The sequence below is a fragment of the Myotis myotis genome, unplaced genomic scaffold (assembly GCF_014108235.1).
Source record: "Myotis myotis isolate mMyoMyo1 unplaced genomic scaffold, mMyoMyo1.p scaffold_m19_p_11, whole genome shotgun sequence".
Lineage (NCBI taxonomy): Eukaryota > Metazoa > Chordata > Mammalia > Chiroptera > Vespertilionidae > Myotis > Myotis myotis.
Genome location: NW_023416315.1, coordinates 63,388,597 through 63,407,014, shown reverse-complemented (window position 1 = coordinate 63,407,014; position 18,418 = coordinate 63,388,597). Strand labels below are relative to the sequence as shown.

Sequence of the window (18,418 nt, the reverse complement as noted above, 5' to 3'; positions counted from 1 at the left end):
GCACATGTGCATAAGTATAGGCCGGGGTGTGTAGCCACACTCAGAAGAGGGGGAAGTAGGAGCTGTAATTATGAATGAAAACATCACAGAAATCAGGAGAACCCCATTGCCTCCCAAGCCCTCTACACCAACTTCCATCCCCCTAAGAAGACAGCAAAAGACGCCTCCTCCTGCATCTCCTGCAGCCACTTGCCAAGCAGCACAAAGCTCACTCCAAGCCTGGCTCGGTCAGCTGGCCTTGAGACAGGCCAATAAGCCAGGACAGGTGGGATAGGGAAACTGAGACAGATGGTTGAACAAACTGGCAGAGCAATTTACAGCAGATACAGAAGCTTACCTCCCTAAAGATAATACCTAGGCCTCAATTGAATTTCAGGTCCAGGCCCAGAAAAACAGCAAAACCAAGTGGGCGATACCAAGATCAGTTACAAAGACTAAAGACCCCTGCCCTGACACTGACCAAACAGTGGAGGCCACGACCCTGAAAACACACACCTAGGAAATTGATGAATATTCTGCTGAAACCTTCCCCTGAGAACTCCCCTAAGATTCCCACCTGCAAGAAAGAAAGAAAAGCTTCAAGACAAAGGACCCAGTGCTCGCTCTCCCTCTGGAGAATAGCCCCCTGCATTCCTTTTCCCTTCTTCTTCCCTCTCTTCTTCTCCCACAGGCACACACCTCCTAAACTCTAGAGCAGCGGTTCTCAACCTGTGGGTCACGACCCCTTTGGGGGTCGAATGACCCTTTCACAGGGGTCGTCTAAGACCATCGGAAAACACATATATCATTACATATTGTTTTTGTGATTAATCACTATGCTTTAATTATTATATGCTTTAATTATTATATGCTTCAATTTGTAACAATGAAAATACATCCTGCATATCAGATATTTGCATTAGGATTCATAACAGTAGCAAAATTACAGTTATGAAGTAGCAACAAAAATAATTTTATGGTTGGGGGTCACCACAATATGAAGAACTGTATTAAAGGGTCGCGGCATCAGGAAGGTTGAGAACCACTGCTCTAAAGGATCCTAGCCGAAACCGGTTTGGCTCAGTGGATAGAGCGTCGGCCTGCGGACTGAAAGGTCCCAGGTTCGATTCCGGTCAAGGGCATGTACCTGGGTTGCGGGCACGTCCCCAGTGGGGGATGTGCAGGAGGCAGCTGATCGATGTTTCTCTCTCATCGATGTTTCTAACTTTCTATCTCTCTCCCTTCCTCTCTGTGAAAAATCAATAAAATATATTTAAAAAAATAAAATAAATAAAATAAAATAAAGGATCCTAGGAGGTTTGTAACCAGGGGAGCAATGGGCAGTGGCAGCTCGTCCCAGACTAATCCTCTGAACCTGCCCCAAGGCCTCCTTTTGCTTCTTCTGTGCTAAACTCTTCCTTGTTTTACTGTCCTCAGCTTTAATAAACATCCCCTCATGCTGTGAAATTTTTCCTGCATGAAGTCAAGAACCCACATACTACCCACTGGCCCGAGGCAGACCCCTCAGGACCATGTCCCCTGTCTGGTAATAGCCTGAGTCTCAGAGAGCCCACTCTATTCAAGGACAAGAGGACCTAAAGGACTTCTCAAGGTCTTAGCACTGAATAGTTTACGATTCCATGAAGGAAGGAGAGCGAAGTGTCAACACACGGGTTTATCCTAAATTGTTAGATGGACATGACTTAGCTGACAGCATAGAAAGAAACACCTCTCTTAAATACATGTTTGAAGTGAGTTTCCCTTTTGATTCCTATTACTTACAGAAGACAGGACTAGAAAGTACATAAGCCTTTACGGAGATAATGAAACAGGGGCTTCTTCAACCCAAATCTTTCCTAAGCTTTTTTATTAACATGCTTTTTCAGAACATTCCGTGAAATTGTTTTCTTCTTCTTACAACATATGCTTATAATAAAACATTTGAAACTATCAGAAACTATAAAACTAATTCATAATCCACCCCCCACCTTTAGAATTCCCACAGGCCTAGGCCCCAGATAGATAGCGCAGTTGGTTAGAGTGTCGTCCCCATATGCCAAGGTTGCAGGCTCTATCTCTGATCAGGGAACATGCAAGAAGCAACCAATGAATGCATAATTAAGTGAAACAACAAATCAATGTTTCTCTCTCTCTCAAATAAATAATAGCCCTGGCCGGTGTGCTCAGTGGTTAGAGCGTCAGCCTGGCCCTCCCACTGAAGAGTCTTAGGTTCGATTCCCTGTCAAGGGCACGTACCTGGGTTGCAGGTTGCAGGTTCGAACTGCAGCCCTGGTCTGGGCTCATGCAGGAGGCAACCAATCAATGTGTCTCTCTCACATCGATGTTCCCAGTGTTTCTCTCTTTTCCTCTCTCCCTCTCTCTCTCCTCCATCCCTCCCTTCCACTCTCTCTAAAAATCAATGGGAAAAATAGCCTCAGGTGAGGATTAATAAAAATAAAATAACATAAAATAAATAATTTTTAAAAAGAACTTCCACAGGCCCTAGACATACCTCCTCACATTAAAATATCTCATATTAAAAATTATCAAGTTGAAAAAAACTTACCAGGTTGAGTTGAACTTTTCAGTTGATATGTTATCTTTTGTAGAGCTTTTAATAAATGTTTAATTTTAATTTTGCCTTTAGAAAAAAAATTTGAATACAATACATTTTGTTTTCCATATTACAAATATTTTGAGTTATTGAAAAGTCTATAGGCACCAGGCACTGGTTCCTGCTGTGACTAATGAATAAAAGGGTCCTATCTAGTGAAAAATAATGTTAATATGAATGTTTCTACTTAAGAGTATATTCTCTCTCTCTCTCTCTCTCTGTCTCTCTCTCATATAGCCCATTTAGTTTTTGTTTGTTTTTTTTTGTTAATCCTCACCCGAGGATATTTTTCCTGTTGATATTTTAGAGAGGGTGAGAGGGAGGAGGAGAGCTAGAGAGAAAACATGCGTGTGAGAGAGATACACCACATCGATTGGTTGCCTCCCACATGCGCCAGGTACATTCCCTTGACCAGAATCAAACCCATGACCCTTCAGTCTGCAGGCCAAGGCTCTAACCATTGAGCAACCAGCTAGGGCCCCATTTAATTTTGAATACTGTTTTTTCTACTCTGTATTGTTCATCCAGCATTTCCTAAGTGGAGCCTGGGGATAGAGGTCTATGGTGTCTTCAGGACTCATACACACACACCCACACACCACACTAGCCACAGCTCCTTCATGGAACTTCTGGAAACACGCACTCCGGGGAAAAACACTTAGCTATAGCTCATTTCCCTCAGCCCAGCATTTCACAGATAAGAAAACTGAGGCCTGGAGAAGTGCCTTGCCCAGGTCAGTGGTTAGTTAGCGCCAGAACCAGACCCAGAATCAAGGTCGCAGGTAGGGGGTGAAGAAGACACCATTTGCCTTTGCTGCTCTCTGCCCACCTTTCAGGGCTGGCTCTGCCTTCCCTGGGCACCCTCCTCGGGTGCTCTGAGCTGCCACAGCCCTTCCATTCCACTTCCACCTCCCACCGCCGCCGCTGCTCTTGACCCAGTTTCCCCATCCAAATGCACTTGACTGTTTTCCCTTCATTGCGTATTTGTTGTTGTTACCATGTTGCACAAGCAATTAATTTACAAAACTTTAGTAAATTTTCATCCCCCCACCCCATTGTAAAAGTAACAGATGCGCACAGAAGAAAATTTGGGCAAAAAAGAAAAAGAAAAAAGAGGCTCGTAATCATATGACCACTGTTAAAATGTTGTTGCAAAATAAATACAAGTAAAATAGAATCAATCACTGAGCAACTGTTCTTTCTTTTTAATATAGCAGATATACAAATTTCAGTGTTTATTAATTCAATAAATATTTATTGAACACCTACCATATGCCAAGCACTGCTCTGGGTTTAGGTACATGGTAATTGGACAAAATAGTCCAAGTCCTTGTCCTCAAGGAGCTACTTGTAGTGGGGGAAGGTAGATAGATGATTAACAAATAAATGTAAAATAGGTTTGCTGGTGTTGAACACTACACGCTAAAATGAAGCCGGGATGGAGAGGATGGGGAGTGCTGCTTTACATAGGATCATTAGGAAGGCCTTCCTGAAAAATGACATTTGACCAGGGTCCAAAAGGAGTAAGAAAGTGATCCATTCATTCATGCACACAAATGTCTGTTGGAAGCGTTCCAGACTCTGAGGATACAGCAGAGAAGAAAAGAGATATTCCTTTCTGGGCCATCGGTCCTCTCCTTCACCGCAGACACCTTTGTTCCACCCAATGGCTTGAAGACTGACTAGCTTAGGAAGGGAAGGAAGAGAAAGCTACCCTAACCATGTTAATAAAGACTTAAAATATCTAAAATTAATGAATATCTATCCTCTTCCCAAATAAGACTTGTTCAACTTTCTCTGCTCACCACTGCCATCTTAGTTTAAATGTTGACCAACTTTTACTACATGCTATTTCTACTGTCCCAAAGTAATCATTGTTATAAAAATGGTTTTGAGTAGTCATAGTTTGTTTAATCTGTATGTTTTCTAAATGTTTCCTCACTGTTTCTTCTTGCATCCCACTATTTTCTTCTAGGTTCCGTTTTCTTCTGAGGTACACGCTTCAAAAGTTTCCTTAGCAAGGGTCAGTGGCTAACTCTCTGTTTTTGTTTTTAAAGATTTTTTTAATCGACTTTTACAGAGAGAGGAAGGGAGAGGGAGAGAGAGAGAAACATCAATGTGAGAGAGAGATATGGGTCAGCTGCCTCCTGCATGAACCTCTACCGGAGACTGAGCCCACAACCCAGGCATGTGCTCTGACTGGGAAGCCCATCGGCAACCTCTCAGTGCACCAGATGACTCCCAACCAATTGAGCCACACTAGCCATGGCTCCCTGTTTTTGTGTGTCATTTGAAGATGTGTTTAATTTGCCCTCCTTTTTAAAGAATAACAGCTTTATTCAGATATAATTGACATGCCAGAATTCACCTTTTTAAAGTGTACAATTCAGCCCTAGCCGGTTTGGTTCAATGCATAGAGCATCGGCCTGTGGACTGAAGGGTCCCAGGTTTGATTCCGGTCAAGGGCACATGCCCGGGTTGTGGGCTCGATCCCCAGTAGGGGACGTGCAGGAGGTAGCCAATCAATAATTCTATCTCATCATTGATGTTTCTATCTCTCTCTCCCTCTCTGAAATCAATAAAAATATTTTTTTAAATGAAGTGTACAATTCAGTGATTTAGAACATATTTACAGAGTTGTGCAACCATCACCATTGTCTAATTTTAGAACATTTTCATCATCAAAAAGAACCCTGTACCCATTAGCTGTCACTTTCCATTCTTTCCCCTCTCCCTCAGCCCCTGGCAACTAGTAACCTACTTTTTGTCTCTGCAGACTTTTCATATAAATGGAATCATACAATATGTCCTTTTCTGTCTGACTTCTTTCACTTGATCTATTGTTTTCAAGGCTCATCTGTATTGTTGAATGTATTAGTATTTCTTTTTTTTTTTTCTTTAGTCCTCACTTGAGGATATTATTTCCATTGATTTTTTAATTTTATTTTTAGAATAAACACCTTTATTGTATGAGCTAAGACAGGAGGGAAGAGGATGTATTTGCCTTCCCGGCTTTGATTTCCTGCAATTAGAACTCCAGTTCCTGGCCCTCTCACATAGCCATCTGCTGGGCCACGCTGCCTGTTCTGGAGCGAGGCAGGCAAGAAGCTCATCTGCTAGAGTTGCCCCTCGAGAAGACTGCTGATTTTGGCGTTCTTTTTCCTTTCATCAGATTTCTTCTGAATTTTCTTTGATCGTTTTTTCTTTAAAATCTCTTCCTCGCCCTGACCGATTTGGCTCAGTGGATAGAGCTTCGGCCTGCGGACTGAAGGGTCCCGGGTTCGATTCCAGTCAAGGGCATGTACCTTGGTTGCAGGCACATCCCCAGTAGGGGGCGTGCAGGAGGCGGCTGATCGATGTTTCTCTCTCATCGATGTTTCTGACTCTCTATAAGTTTCTGACTTTCTCTCTGTAAGAAATCAATAAAATATATTAAAAAAAATAAATCTCTTCCTCCTCAGGAGTCAGCTTGGCCCCTTCCTTGCGGCCCAGGGGCAGTGCACAGTGGGACTTGTACCACTGTCGGTACGGTGTGCTGTCAATGAGCATGATGCAGCTCTTTACTAGGGTCTTGGTGCGGACCAGTTCATTGTTGGATGCTTTGTAGGCAACGTCAATCATCCTTGTTTTGCGAGTACAACACTCTGAGCCCCAGGAGAAGTTGCCCACGTCCAGCCTCAATGCCGGGTACTTCTTGTTGCCACCCCGCACTGGGACTGTGTGTATGTGGCGGCGTCCAAATTTAGTGTTGCCAGCAGGGCGTCCCAGCTCATATTTTCGCTTCCTGTGGTAGGGCTTTCTCTTTCCCCTTGTCTTGTGGCACTTGTGGCAGTTGTCCCGAGAGATCCCCATGGGTCAGCACTGGCTGGAAAGAGCTCCATTGATTTTTAGTGAGAGTGGAAGGGAGGGAGAGGGGAGAGAGAGAGAGAAACATCGATGTGAGAGAGACACATCAATGTGTTGCCTCCTGGACCGGGATGGGCCTGTAACTCAGGTACATGCCCTTGACCAGGAGTGGAACCGGGACCCTTCTGCCCTTGGCCTGACACTCTAACCACTGAGCAACCAGCCAGGGTACATGTACAATGTATTAGTATTTCATTTTTTATGTCTATATAATATTTTTGTACCACATTTGTTTATCCATCAGCAGTTGATGTATGTTTGAGCTATTCCCACTTTTATTGGCATTTTTAAAGAAAGCTGCTATGAATATTTTTGTGTTTTTGTGTGAACATGTTTTCAATTCTCATGGTTACATACTTAGGAGTGAACTTGCTGGGCCACATGGAAACTCTATGTTTAACTCTTGGAGGAACTGCCAAACTGTTTTTCAAAGCTGCTGCACCTTTTTACCAGCAACATATAAGGGTTCAATTTTCTCCACATCCTCACCAATGCTTCTTTTCTTTTCTTTTTTTAAGTAAATAGCAATCCTCCCCCCCAAAAAAAAAAAAGAAAAAAAGAGAGAAAAACAATAAATAAATAGTATTCTAGTGAATGGGAGGGGATATCTTGTATGTCTTATCTTGTGAGTTTAACTCCCTTAGAGCTGTGGTTGGCAAACCATGGCTCGCGAGCCACATGCGGCTCTTTGGCCCCTTGAGTGTGGCTCTTCCACAAAATACCGACTTCTGTGCATGGGCCATGACGTTTCAATCGCACTGTACATGCGTGCCTGCACGTGGTATTTTGTGGAAGAGCCACACTGAAGGGGCCAAAGAGCCGCATGTGGCTCGCGAGCCGCAGTTTGCCGACCACTGCCTTAGAGATGCTTGCCTGCGGGAAAGGAGAGGTGGAGGAGAAGGCACAGGTGGTTCCTGGGAGGGTTAGAGAGAGCTGGGACATTTGTTTTAAGGGATTTTAAAGGGTGGGTGTTTAGGGGAGGATCTTACTCATCAACTTTAGGCTGATGCACCAAAATGAGATTTATTCTCTTAACTTCATCTGTCCTTGGACGTAGTTACTGGCAAATGGCACTAACTGGATTTCTGCTGTCTTTCTCCCTGAGTAGGGTGGTTTAAGCTATTTACACTCCGGATGGGGAAGAGAAGTGTAAACTATTTACTTTTAAATGTGCTTGGCTTAGGGAAGATAGGGCTGACTAGGTGGCTACAAACTGCTGTTTAACTATCTGTCTTAGTTTCCCTACTCCACGTGTCCTGGGATTTTCCTAGCTTCTTACTATCCTATAACCGGGGGAAAACACCAAAAGTTTAAAATCAGGATGGATTCTGAGGAACTGACGCATAGCCTTATTCAAATTCATAAGAGCTTCAAGAGGAGGGATTTATATACACAGGCAGAGCAGCTGCTTGCTCCCAGGGGTGGCCGGCCTGGAGGAAATCCACCCCCTCCCAGGACTGGGTCTCTTTTTTATATCGGGTTAATATCAAAACCATATGGTGGGGGGTCAGGTCGACCACCAGAAAGAGCAGTGCATTGCTGAGTAAGCCGCTACCATCAGGCAGCGATCACACTGTATACATGCATTAATGTCCTCCTGGGGCCTGGCGGGTATCGTTGGGTAGTATTCAGCTTTCTGGGTAGTTGGCCAAACCTGAGGCTGTAGAAAGTTAAGCAGTCACAGAAGCTTAAACAGACAGCCCAGAATTTTCTAGACGCCTTTACTGCGGGAGCCACATTAAATCTCTAAAGGCAGTTCGCCTACAATCTCACTATAACAAACAGAACCTTAAAGAGGAGGTTACTGTGGAATTCCTGTGTTCACTCACTGAACAGAGGCTCAAGTCCCTCGTTGGGAGTTTTGTAGTCAATGATAGGGACTTACCGACGGTTTTCTATGTGTTGGGCAGAGTTCTCAGTGCTTCATGTGGGTTAACTTATTTAATTTCCAGGTAAGGACTGTTATCATCCCATATATCAGTTGAGGACACCAAAGTACAGAAAAGTTTTGAGGATTCTCCCAAGTCCCCCAGCGAAGCAAGGGATGGCATTTGGGACACCTGGAAGTGATTTCAGAGCTCGAGCCTCTCCTAGCAACAGTGTGAAAGAAGAGTCACTGAAACGCGCACAAAAACAGACGAAATTCTAGGGTAACGCAGGGCCAAAATTCCTGCGGGCTGAGTAAAAAACTCAATTTCAAAGTGCCTGCCTGCCAGCACGCTTTCAACCCGAACTTTCTCATTTCCCGGCCTCCCCTCCCCCTCGGACACATGCCTGGCAGCCCAGGATGCCGGGGAAAGGTCGCGGTTGGGTTTGGCTCCTCCCTTCCCGCGCGCTCAGCCCCTTTCCCGCTGGATATCCCGGTCCTTGCTCACGCACCCCCGCACTTCAGTTGGTACCCCGGGTCCTGGCTCACGCACCCCCGCACTTTAGTGGATATCCCGGTCCTTGCTCACGCACCCCCGCACTTTAGTGGATATCCCGGGTCCTTGCTCACGCACCCCCGCACTTTAGTGGATATCCCGGTTCTTGCTCACGCACCCCCGCACTTTAGTGGATATCCCGGTTCTTGCTCACGCACCCCCGCACTTTAGTGGATATCCCGGGTCCTTGCTCACGCACCCCCGCACTTCAGTTGGTACCCCGGGTTCTGGCTCACGCACCCCCGCACTTTAGTGGATATCCCGGGTCCTTGCTCATGCACCCCCGCACTTTAGTGGATATCCCGGGTCCTTGCTCACGCACCCCCGCACTTTAGTGGATATCCCGGTCCTTGCTCACGCACCCCCGCACTTTAGTGGATATCCCGGGTCCTTGCTCATGCACCCCCGCACTTTAGTGGATATCCCGGGTCCTTGCTCACGCACCCCCGCACTTTAGTGGATATCCCGGTTCTTGCTCACGCACCCCCGCACTTTAGTGGATATCCCGGTTCTTGCTCACGCACCCCCGCACTTTAGCCCAGCGCGCAGAGCCGCCAGTCCTCGAGCTCAGTGGACCTGCCAAGAGCCATCCGCCCGCCCGCCAGCTTTGCCCTTGCCCCTCCCCTCCCCTCCCCTCCCCTCCAGGAGGCAGGCAGTGAAGCCGCCGTCAGCTTTTCCTTCCACGGTGGCTTGGCTGCTCCTTCCAGGGGCCTCCCAGGACTCTGAATTCAATCTGCCAATAGGCGCATTCAGGACCAAACGCCTATAGTTTGGGGGGTTGGGAGGGGAGTGCTTGGGCTCCCCAGCCCCCAAATCTGGGCATAAGGCTGGACTGGGATGTTTTAGCTCTTTGGTTCAATCTGAAAGCATCCTTAAAAATTTCCTATGGCCACCATTTTAGGTGAACAAACGGAGGCCAGTGACGTTCATGTGCAGTTAGACACGGACACCAGGGCCAGGCGAGTATTGCACATTTCCTTCAACAATTGTGAGTCAGGAATTCACTATTCCCGGGATTTGGCATGAAGGGTGGGGGTGGCGTCTGGAATCCTGTTATCTCTAAGAAGTGAAACTCCTAGAAAGTCAGCTCTTCAATCCCCCAATGGAGAAAACTGGGGCTTGGGGATGGGGTGGTGGTTAGATGCCCTCCGCCAATGCAGGATCCATCCTCAGATGCCCACGCTCCATCCCATGCAGGAGGAGGGCCCTCGGATTGGGGCCCGTCCGGGGCGTTTTCCGCCGGTTTGGTATGGCGGTGGGGGGAATAAACTTTCTGATTCCTTCCAAAGTTTCCTGCAGCGGGAAAAGCAGTCGGACATACACGCCTGATCTCTGCCGACCGCACTGACTCACAGAAAACACGGTGCGTGTTTTTTAAAACAGCTCCGACCAGGAGACCGCCCCAGACCACCCACCGCACTCGCCGGGGGGGGGGGGGGGGGGGGCGGAGCCTCGGGCGGGGGGCGGAGCCGTGGGCGTGCCGGCGCGCGCGCGTGTGGACGTGCGGCAGCGTGCGGGCCCGAGTGCGCATGCGCGGGCGCCGGGGCCGGCGTTGTGTATAAGTGAGCGGTGCGCGCGGCCTGAGTGCGACTCGCTGCTGACTGCGCGCTGGTCTTCTGAGGCTCGTCTGAGTCGCCTCCTCGCGCTCCCGTCGGCCGACTTTCCTCCCGACTCCTGCACGACCTGCTGTTACAGCGAGCCGGCCGCTCCCGGCCCTTCCTCCTGCAGGTGAGCGGCCTCCGGGCTGCCCCAGCTCCCGCCCCACGCCCCCACCCTCGGCCTGCCTGCCGGGCCGCCGCCTCCCTCCCCTGCACTGTGGCAGGGCCTTCTGGGGCTCCCCTCCTCCCTGCGCCCCCGCCCGCTCCCCACTCAGCGCTCCAGCCCTGGGGTCCCCAAGAGGGGCCCTCACTGGGATGCAGATGGCCCAGGTCCGTGCTCCCGGTGCTGGGTGAGTAGGCGTCGCTGCCATGCTCTCTCAAAGCACCCTGGCACCTCCTGCGCCACTGCCGGGGTTCTTGCCTGTTGCCCCTAAAGCCCCGAGAGGGCAGGGTTCACGGCTCCGGGGCCCCGTGTGGCCCTTGTACCTTCCCGGGTGCTTAACTAGTTGGGAGTAATCAGGGTATTATTTTTACTAAGTGAACTTGATAGATTTGACTTAGAATTATTTTGACCTTCAAAAAGCTTATGATTAACTCGAACCTTAATGAGATATGAGGGAGACTTCCCAGGCAAGTTGCTTTCTCAAGGGCATGTTCCTTTTTTATTATTATTATTTATTGATTTCTTTTAGAGAGAGGAAGGGAGAGCGATAGAGATAGAAACATCAAAGATCTCTTGCCTCCTGCACACCACCTACTGGGGGGGGGTGAGTGGCAACCCGGGCATGCGCCCTGCCTGGGAATTGAGCCGGTGGCCTCTTGGGTCATGGGTCGACCCGCAGCCACTGAGCCACACCTGCCTGGCTAGGACACGTTCTGATAGCCCCGGTGTAGGCCTCAGGACTGGCACCCGGTGTCTGACCCGTGGGGTCCGACCAAACCTGGGATCAACAACCTCGGTACATGGGTTCTGTCTTGGAAAGAATTCAGAGCCAAGAACCAAACTGTAAGAGTATTTGATAAGTCTTAGAGGTAGAAGAAGTAATTCCTCGAAGAAATGAGTTTAGGAAATGAGTTAGGAGGTAAAGGACCTTAGGAGTGAGGAAGCTAATGGTTACTGCCTGGGCAAGGAGGGAGAATGGGGAGGGGAAGGGAAAGGCCAGGGCGTGCTCCCTGGAGGGAGAGCCCACTGGGTACTCCTTACTAAGGGTTTTTAGGGTGGAGACTTTAGGAAGTCCCAGGAGAAGATCGCAACAGAATATTCAGTAGTTTTCCAGATGTGTCTTTTCTGGGTTGTGTTCTCCACTGATTGATTGGCAGGCCCAGGGCAGGGGTGGTTCTCATTGCAGCTGGTCCTGCCAGTGGAGTTACTGGTTTTGTTGCTTATCTGAGGCATAGATGTTATCTCTAGGGAGGAAAGGTCTGGAGGGTCCATATATGCTAGGGGAGGAAAAGTCACCCTGGGGGCAGGTCCCACCCTACAATTGATTGTGTGTTGCTAGGCAACTGGGGCTTTCCACCTTGGTGACCTGTACCTGGCCCATCTTCCTTTCTCTGCTCATGTCTCACTGCCTACAACAGTCCTCTTACAAAAGGACTCAGTTCTTCAGGAAAGCTTCTGGTCCCTGGACTGTGGCACAGGGATTGTGCATTGCACCTGGCAAGAAAGTAAAGGTTTTTACTTTCAGAAGTAAAAGTTTGCTCGTGAAAAGAAACTCCTGGCTCCTCAGCCATGGAGTTTACGGTGTAAATATACTTGAGCTTCTGCTATGGAAAGACATCATGGGTCCCTGTATCCTGGCTGGCTCCATGGGAAGATAGAAGGGTGAGGGCCAGATGCATGCATATCCCAAAAGGCTCTAACTAACCTTGCCTCTCTTTCCTCAGGACCCAGAAGTCTACCAGAAGCAGAAGGCAGCTCTACTGCTCTGCAAAGGAGTGGGATCCCTTCAGCTATGAAGCATATATTTAACCTCTATCTCTTAGGTGTGGCGCTGACCCTGCTTTCCATCTTTGTTAGACTGATGGAGTCACTGGGGGGCTTACTGGAGAACCCATCGCCTGGGAGCTCCTGGACCACCAGAGGTCAACTAGCCATCACAGAATCCCCAAGAGCCTTCCAGAACATCCATCCAGAGGGGTGTGATAAGACCTCCCTCCACCAGCTATAACCTTGGAACACTTGACCTAAACCTGTCCAGCCTGGTGTCCCAGTTTCCTGGGGAGGCAAGCCCAGCATCAGTGTTAGCAGAGAACTGTTACTAGGCCCTGGAAGGGCCCTTCCATCTGGATGCTTCTTGCCCCGGAAAAAGACTGCTTAATAGGCAGGTGTGAGTGGGTTGCCTATGGTTGTGGAATGGAGTGATTTCACTCTTCTCCCCAGAGTCTGCTGTGTGCTTTGTCCTTGGCAGCGTGGCTCTGACCTCTTAGATGAGGGCTTGTGCTGTGATTTCAGCTGTTGGGAGATGACGGTGTTTTCAGCCCTACTTCCTAAACCTCTGTGAAGAGTTCCTTTGGACTTGGGTGTCTTATGGTCAGTTTCTTTGTGTTCAGCTTCTCTTTCGTGTGAGCTCCTCTGTGTGTGGGTAACAGTTAAAGAGATGTGACTTACATTTTTAAGTCTTCCAACTTAGTGTGTATGTGTTGGTCTGAAGGGGACAGTGGGATAAAGCCCGCTTGGGACATGGGCATTATAGCCACCATGTGGCTTAAGTGAATTTTTCTAATGAAATAAAATTGAATACATATTTCCACTGTGTGTCATGTTGATTTCTGCCCTTAAAATTAGTGGTTAGGGAAGGGTCTTAATTCATAGATCTGAGGTTTAACACCTTAAAATTTAGGAGCATGAAAGTGCTTAAAACACTTGGTTTAAAACAGGTAAATGAACCTCTGAATTTGAAGGCAGGGGCAGTTGGGTCTGTATCCATAGTTGTCTGAGCTTAAGCCAAGACTCCTTTCTCTTAAAAACAAAATATATATGTGTATATTTTTTTATGATTTAAGATAGGAAGGGAGAGCCCTAACCAGTTTGGCTCAGTGGATAGAGCATCAGCCTGCGGACTGAAAGGTCCCAGGTTCGATTCAGGTCAAGGGCATGTACCTTGGTTGTGGGCAACATCCCCAGTAGGGGGTGTGCAGGAGGCAGCTGATCGATGTTTCTCTCATCAATGTTTCTAATTCTATCCCTCTCCCTTCCTCTCTGTAAAAAAATCAATAAAATATATTTAAAAAAAAAAGATAGGAAGGGAGATAGAAACATCAATAATGAGAGAATCATTGATCACTGCCTCTTACACCACCCCCCCACCCCACCCCCACTGGGGATTGAGCAACCGGACGGGAATCAACCTGACTGGATTCATAGGTCAACACAACTGAGCCACACGGGCTGGGCTACTCTCTTGACTTTCCCTCTCTAAAGAAAAGAAAAGATTCCTTCCCACCCCTTCACCTTCAGGCTCTGGGGGAAAGAGGACTATCAGCCCAGAAGGCCTTGGGCTTTTTTTTTTTTTTTTTTAGGGGGAAGGAAGGGGAAGGGAAGGGGCAGGAGAGTAGGGCTTGGGGAGAGGCTGCTGAGAGGTGGCGATTGGACAAGGTGGAGGGAGTAGAGCAGGAGAAGGGAGGAAGGGGAGGAGTCGGGGGAGGGAGGGAGAGCGGCGGCAGAGGCGTGGAGGCATGGAGACCGCGGGGCCAGAGGAGCAGAAGGCCTTGGCCTTTAAAAAAATTTTTTTAAATTGATTTTAGAGAGAGGAGGGGAGACAAACATCAGTTGCCTCCAGCATGACCAGGGAATGAACTCACCACCTTTCGGTGCACAGAATGACACTCTAATCAACTGAGCCACAACGGCCAGGGCAGCCTTGGCTTTTTTATTCTGTACTTTGTCCACCAGAATGGCTACTCAATTCTGATTATTCAGGCTGGTAAAATAGCCACACCTCACCCTGTGGGTCTGGCTGGGTTGAGCGTCACCCCATGCACCAAAAGGCCACTGGTTCAGATTCCTGGTCAAGGCACATGCCAGGTTTCAGCATCCCCAGTAGGGGGCCTGCAGGCGATGGCTGATCAATGTTTTTTATTTGTCCCCTTGTCCCCCATCGATGTTTCTATCTCTCCCTCCCTTCCTCTCTAAATCAAAAAGTTTTCAATAGCCATACCTCACAGATGATTGTTTCTGCTCTTTTCCAGGTCTAAGCAGTTTAGCCTGTTCTACCTATCACTCTTCCATCCCCAACCCATGTTGAAGCATGTCCACTCCTCTCCTATGGTATATAGAGGCATATCTCAAATTTTTGTGGGTTGGGTTCCAGATTACCAATAATGCAAATCAGATGAACTTTTTAGTTTCTCAGTGTATATGAAAGTTATGATTGCACTGTACTGTAGTCTATTAAGTATAATAGCGTTATGTTTAAAAAGCAATGTATATATCTTAAAAAATACTTTAGCCTGGCTGGCATGGCTCAGTGGTTGAACGTCGACCTATGAATTAGGAGGTCACAGTTCCTGGTCAGGGCACATTCCTGGATTGTGGGCTCGATCCCCAACAGGGGGCAGGCAGGAGGCAGCAAATCAGTGTTGATGTTAATGCATTGATGTTTCTATCCCTCTCTAAAATAAATAAAAACATTAAAAAAATACTTTATTGCTAAAAAATGCTATCATCTGAGCCTTTAGTGAGTCAACCTTTTTGTTGGTAGAGGGTCTTGTCTAGATGTTGATAACATCTGTGAAGAAAAGAAAAAACTTTAGTGAAGTGCGATAAAATAAGGTATGCACGCTCTTATCTTGGTGTGCACGTCAATTTACATACGGTGAGTTTGATTTACTTTTGCCAAACGGTAAAAATGGAGCATGGTGTCTTCTGCCAAACCAGTTTTGCTCCCTGAGTGTTCTTAAGCTTAAGCGCCACTACCCTATAAGCCAATGGCTTGGGCAACATTTATTGTACTGGGGTAGTCATTAGTGTTGTTTATCAAGTATAGTCAAACCTTGTTTCTCCAATGTCTCCAGTCTCAAACAAGTCAGTTCTTGACCAAGTGTTCACAGAAAAAAAAAAAAAAAAAATCTCAGTTGTAGACCAAAACAATTTTTGACCTAACAGCCCTTTCATACTGATCCCTCAGCATGACAAAAAAAACAGCATGACAAAAAGCATCTCTCAGGCAGTAGACAAAGGAGATAATCCTTTTGTTGCTGGCAGAAATTGAGGATTAGCACAACTTTAAAACAAAGAGGCCATCAAGAGTACTAATGTTGCTAAGGGTGTGAAAAGTGCTCACAAAACAGCAATTAAGTACAGGCAAATGAATAGGTAGGAAAACTTGTTGATTGGATAAGTGAAAAGCAGCTGGGAGGCAGGGATATATGAAAAATTTGTGTAAGGCTAGTAGGATGTGGTTCAATAAGTTTAAGGGAAAAAGTGTTTATAGGTTAAACAGTACATTAGACATGTACAGAAGGAAGGTTAAAACTGAATCATTTGAGAGCCTGGAGAGGACTAATTCAGTTTACATTATTTCTAATGGGGGAAAACGATTTGGTTTTCGAACAAATCATTCTCAATCAGCCTTTGGAAATGAATTAAGTTCAAGAACTGAGGTTCCACTGTATTTCCAATTTTCAGCTTTCCAGTCCCTGGTCCTTTGCGATCAGCTGGACTTATAGGACTCATCTTTTGGTAGCGTAGTACATAAACATATAGTTGGTATTTTGTCTCTGACTTCAGGCAGTTTCATATGCCAGTAGCTGTCCTTACTAGACATTTTCTTAACTTCGATATATTTTCTCATTCAGATGCTTCTGACTAATTTGAGGTATTTTGAACTGTTAACTGGAGAGCTAGCTATACCTTACGTCTCTTCCCCAAGCAGTTTAGTTTAATTGAAATGGTTTCCTGGGGGCCACAACCATATCCAGGCTTTTGCTCTAAAACTGATTTTCAGCCCTAGCTGGTTTGGCTCAGTGGATAGAGCCTGTGAACTGAAGGGTTCCAGGTTCAGTTCCAGTCAAGGGCACATGCCTGAGTTGTGGGCTCAGTCTCCAGTAGGGGGCGTGCAGGAGGCAGCCAATCGATGATTCTCTCTCATCGTTGACGTTTCTATCTCTCCCTCTCCCTTGCTCTCTGAAATCAATAAAAATATATTTTAAAAAGTAAAATAAATAAAAAATAGATAAAACTGATTTTCAATCTTTCTCATTTCATGGTACATGTAAACTAATGACTAAAATTCTGCAACACCTCAAAAAATACATTTTTTGCTGACCTGAAAAAAAAAAAGTATAATTTTTATTCATTTACACTGGACAGCTATTGTTGTGTTGGCTGCTATCATTTCTTTATTTGACTATCGAAGGGAAAAGAGGTCAATGCCCCTGACAAAATAGGTATGGCATTTTTGTTTTTGTTTTTTTAAAATATATTTTATTGATTTTTTTACAGAGAGGAAGGGAGAGGAACAGAGAGTTAGAAACATCGATGAGAGAAAAATATCAGCTGCCTCCTGCACACCCCCCACCGGGGATGTGCCCACAACCGAGGTACATGCCCTTGACCGGAATAGAACCTGGGACCCTCCCGTCTGCAGGCTGGCGCTCTATCCACTGAGCAAACCGGTTAGGGCGGTATGGCATGTTTTAAAAATCCTTGGTGGCATACCAGTGTGCCAAGGTACAACCGTTGAAAATTGCTGCTCTTAAATAATTTGCTCAGAGGTTTCAACAACAGACGTGATGACCATACCATTGTTTTAACCTTTCCTACAAGTCGTTGTCCCTGTTTGCCTAGCCAGGGGTATTTTCTGGGATGCAGGACTTGTGCTAAAACTGAGACACTTCTGGGCAAACCAGGACAGTCTCTCTACCTACAAAACTGAGTTTGCATTGGTGTTTGTCATCCCAAACATTTCTGAATTTTATCTATTCCCAGTTAGGGATGAGAGGCAGTTGCTTCTGAGAACCCTGCGGGATCACTGATTTTCTGTAGTCTCTCTAGATCCCTTGTGCCTGCTTGCAAGCTCGTCAGTTTTTCTCTGAGCTCGTCTTGTGGCGCTTTGTCAATAGCAACCAACAGTATTCGATTCTCTTGTTTTGTTTTTATTAATCCTCACCAGAGGATACTAGTATTTTTCCCATTGATTTTTAGAAAGAGTGGAAGGGAAGGGGTGAATCAGAGAAACATCAACATGTGAGACACATCGACTGGTTGCCTCCCACACACACCCCAACCAGGGCTGGGGATCGAGTCTGCAACTGAGGTACATGCCCTTGATCGGAATCGAACCCAAGACCCCTAAATGCTCGGGTGGATGCTCTAACCACTGAGCACCGGCCAGTATTCAATTCAAGCTGCTAAAACTTGTTCTCCTACTTGTAGATAAATTAGATTAACATATGTCTTGTAAGTTACTGCAGGCAACGGTTTTATCAAATACTCTGCTACTGTATAAGATGGGTTGCCATCCTTCCAGCTTCCAATAAGATCGCTTTGCTGCCTTCCAGATAAGTTAGTCACACATACTAGGGTTTTGTGGTGCGTTTTTTTTATGTTTTTTTTTTTATTATTTTTATTGCAACACTGCCCTCTAGATTCCAATCTCCGTATCAGTCAAGGACAGGCTAGGTTAGGTTATGCTGCAGCAACAACCCTAAAATCTCAGTAGCTTAAAACAACAGTTGCCTAAGGATGCACTTCTGCCGGGGTCCAGCCCCAGCAGGTCCAGGGGTTCCCACAGGTGTGGATGGAGTCGGTGAAGAAGGAAGGACACGGAGGCAGCAGCGTTCAGTTGATCAGCATAGCCAGGTTCTCTAGTCAGGTTCTCCAGCCAGGTTCTGTCTTTATTCTCCTGTAACATCTGTATTTATACCAGTTGATTTTAATCCTATCCATTCTATTC

General features: G+C 46.6%; 2 protein-coding genes across 2 annotated transcripts; one reads left to right on the top strand and one right to left on the bottom strand.

Moving 5' to 3' along the window:
- Positions 1 to 5,709: 5,709 nt before the first annotated feature.
- Positions 5,710 to 6,445, bottom strand: LOC118665745 (40S ribosomal protein S8-like). Its single transcript, XM_036327041.1, has 2 exons — positions 6,050 to 6,445; positions 5,710 to 5,814 (listed from the first exon to the last, which is right to left on the bottom strand). The coding sequence occupies exons 1-2, from the start codon at positions 6,443 to 6,445 to the stop codon at positions 5,710 to 5,712; spliced, it is 501 nt and encodes a 166-aa protein (XP_036182934.1).
- A 3,964-nt stretch (positions 6,446 to 10,409) lies between these two features.
- Positions 10,410 to 13,273, top strand: HILPDA (hypoxia inducible lipid droplet associated). Its single transcript, XM_036328771.1, is given in 3 exon segments — positions 10,410 to 10,650; positions 12,408 to 12,623; positions 12,626 to 13,273. Coding segments are annotated over 2 exon segments (189 nt in total). The 5' UTR covers positions 10,410 to 10,650; positions 12,408 to 12,475; the 3' UTR covers positions 12,667 to 13,273.
- The last annotated feature ends 5,145 nt before the right edge of the window (positions 13,274 to 18,418 follow it).